The sequence below is a fragment of the Cynoglossus semilaevis genome, chromosome 6 (genome assembly GCF_000523025.1).
Source record: "Cynoglossus semilaevis isolate Cse_v1.0 chromosome 6, Cse_v1.0, whole genome shotgun sequence".
Taxonomy (NCBI): Eukaryota; Metazoa; Chordata; class Actinopteri; order Pleuronectiformes; family Cynoglossidae; genus Cynoglossus; species Cynoglossus semilaevis.
Genome location: NC_024312.1, coordinates 2,201,405 through 2,204,096, shown reverse-complemented (window position 1 = coordinate 2,204,096; position 2,692 = coordinate 2,201,405). Strand labels below are relative to the sequence as shown.

At 47.5% G+C, this 2,692-nt stretch overlaps 1 protein-coding gene across 1 annotated transcript in view; it reads right to left on the bottom strand.

Annotated features, from left to right (window-relative positions):
• Positions 1–1,105, bottom strand: part of LOC103379575 (uncharacterized) — an 8,463-nt gene extending 7,358 nt beyond the window's left edge. Inside the window, exon 1 of the mRNA XM_008311170.2 lies at positions 689–1,105. Coding sequence (XP_008309392.1) covers positions 689–1,105 — 417 coding nt within the window. The remainder of the gene's footprint in view (positions 1–688) is intronic.
• Between the last annotated feature and the right edge of the window lie 1,587 nt (positions 1,106–2,692).

Here is a 2,692-nt window from a genome sequence, read left to right as displayed (position 1 = left end):
CATTCCTGCCAAATAAGTTCTACGTTATTTGAGTTGGTGACGTGCAGAAAAACAGGGAACGTGGAAGATTTACTCCAGCGAGGGAGGTGAGGGAGCTCAGATGATCTAATGATAATCCTCTCCAGACATAATGGATGGGTCCACTGTATGGACAGTGCTTTGAAATACAGCTGCTTTTTTACATCTCTGACTTCAGGCCTCGGCAAACTGGCGGCCAGAAGTTAGGAAAACCTTGATTCCACCAATCGGGAATCAGGAATTGCGTGCTCAGGTATCTCAGCAAATGAGATGTTTGGCTTCCTATCACTGACTCCTGCTGATGTATTTACAGTTTGGGTTAAAATGTGATGTTTTCATAACTACGTCAGGAGGCTTTGATCAACCAACGTCATGGATTTACTGTCGACGTCTACGTTAGCACGTGAGTGCAGTAAGTCTGAGGATCGGCCTCAGCCTGTCGTCTGATCAGACAGTATTTATGACATGGACACAGCTGCTGGCAGAAAAACAAAGTCTTGTTTTCAAGATGTGACTGTTAAAGGTCATCTAAGGTCATGCACATTCAGACCACAGATCTCCAGACTCTAGAACGTTCTTCGTAGAGAACTGAGGCTGATCTCCATTTCTTCATCATCTAACAATAATCAAAAACAAAGTTCAACTTCTATCTTGTTGTCACTGTATTTACCTTCCTTTTTCTGACCAGCTCCCCCTGCAGGTGATTCATCTGTAGAAAAGATCCGTTGGAGTTGACGGCACTGACCGGCCTGACCACTCGCACGGGTCTCCTGGTCGGCCGAGAGAGACCTTTGACTTCTTCTGATCCCCCATTCCTGAACCAGCTGCCTCCGTTGACATTAGTGCTGCTCATGGAGAAGGGTTTGTACGAGCCCTCGTCCACAGACGACCTCCCGGCTGTCTGCAGGTCCGTGTGGGATTTGGCCCTGAGAGACATTTCCACGGCAGACGGAGCCGCCGAACGTGTTGGTGCGCTGAGAGAAGATGAGCTGCAGGCCTGTGTCCATAACGAAGGCAACAACTTGGATGAAGTTCTCAGTTTCATGATGGCTTCACAGGGTGGATACTGTCGCCATGTGTACGACATCCATTATTTATGAGGTAACACGAGAGACAGAAGCAAACAGACTCCTTGTTCTGGAATGAGGCCACCGTTGGTCTCTGTTCTAGTCAGACTTTCTCCTTGGCAGCTGATATATACTTTTATGATATTCAGCATCAGGAGATAGGAATTTTCTGGGAGTGCCAGCTCGTTATCCAAAGATTCAGGCAACTGTCGTTCTGTCCTGGCTTCATGTGTCACTGGGTACGCAGTCGAATGAGCTCATCAGACCAAACCAAGCCAATTTAGGAGGTCTGTACGAGACGAGGCAGTTTGAAGAACATTTGGTACATGGTTTATATAGTGCTACGGGTAAGAGTGATGATAGCATCCTCTAGGGGGCGCCAAAGACATTTTTTGGAGGAGTAAAACAAGGGGTGTACTGCAGTCAAGAGGGAACAACTCTGAAGATTCTTTTTTTTTTTCTAGTGTTGGAACGTGAACTCTGTGCCAAGAAGCAGATTATCACTGGGTCACATGACGTATCTCTTGAGGAAACCCAGTTGTCTTTTTGCTCCTTTGTCGGGGCACATTATCAGAGCTGGTCTTTAAAATGTCCAGCTCTACAGATCGGTCTCATGATGAACCGTAGAGATGAAGCAGGAAGCTGTCATCTGAGGACATCGTCTGCTGCTGATGTCCCACAGCTGTGTGTGCGCGCATGACAAAAGGTGACGGCGTTGAAACAAAGCCTGGAGGATAAACAACAATTAGGGTGATAGGCCTCGTGACATGTGTTCATTAACTAACACTCTCTGAACCTTGTCTGGACCTCAGTGTGTTTCTTTGAGACATCCATAAGACTAAATCAATTTACAAGTCCAGGGATTTGGGTAACCTCCCGGAGGACGGCTGGTTGAGATGATGCGACACGAGGACAACTCTCCACCTCCCTGAAGATATTATCTTTTCTCTCCCACTTAGCGAAGCGTGACTTTGACTTATCTCCACCAGGGAAGCGTGACTAATGAACTTGTCCTCCAGATCATATCTGTTACAGCTGCTTCCCTTCCACCCCAGCTCCAGTGGGCCGTGCTGGAGCCCGGGTCCAACGGGATGTTGTGTGGTGCGTAGGTTATTTAGTGGGTCATGAAAGAAGGAAGTGAACTCCCCAACCTTTATCACCACCATAAATCAGACGAAGCTTTCTGTCATCGGCTGATGATAACGTGTCTGTAAATACTTTGGAGTGACTTCGGTCTTCATCCATCATCTGCTCTTAGAAGGTAAGGTCTACTTGATGTTGCTGAGCCGACATTAGGAAGGTCTGCGTGCTCCTGTCCACAACCTGACTGAGGTTTGATCCAGACCCACTGCACTACATCACGGCAGAGTCTGCCGTCTCCAGGGACCAACACCAGCATCACCTCCATCCTCCTGTTTGGTCAGTAGTCACAACCACACAGCTCTTTGATGCCCCCCCCCTTCACCCCCCCGCAAAATAAAAAAAAGTCAGGCCTGTTTGTTGCCCCTTATCTCTCTCTGCAGTTTACTTTAAAAGAAGCAGTGAGTTATGCTGATATGAGGATCCAAACCAGATCTAACCAGTCTTACGTACAACTGTGAGCCACA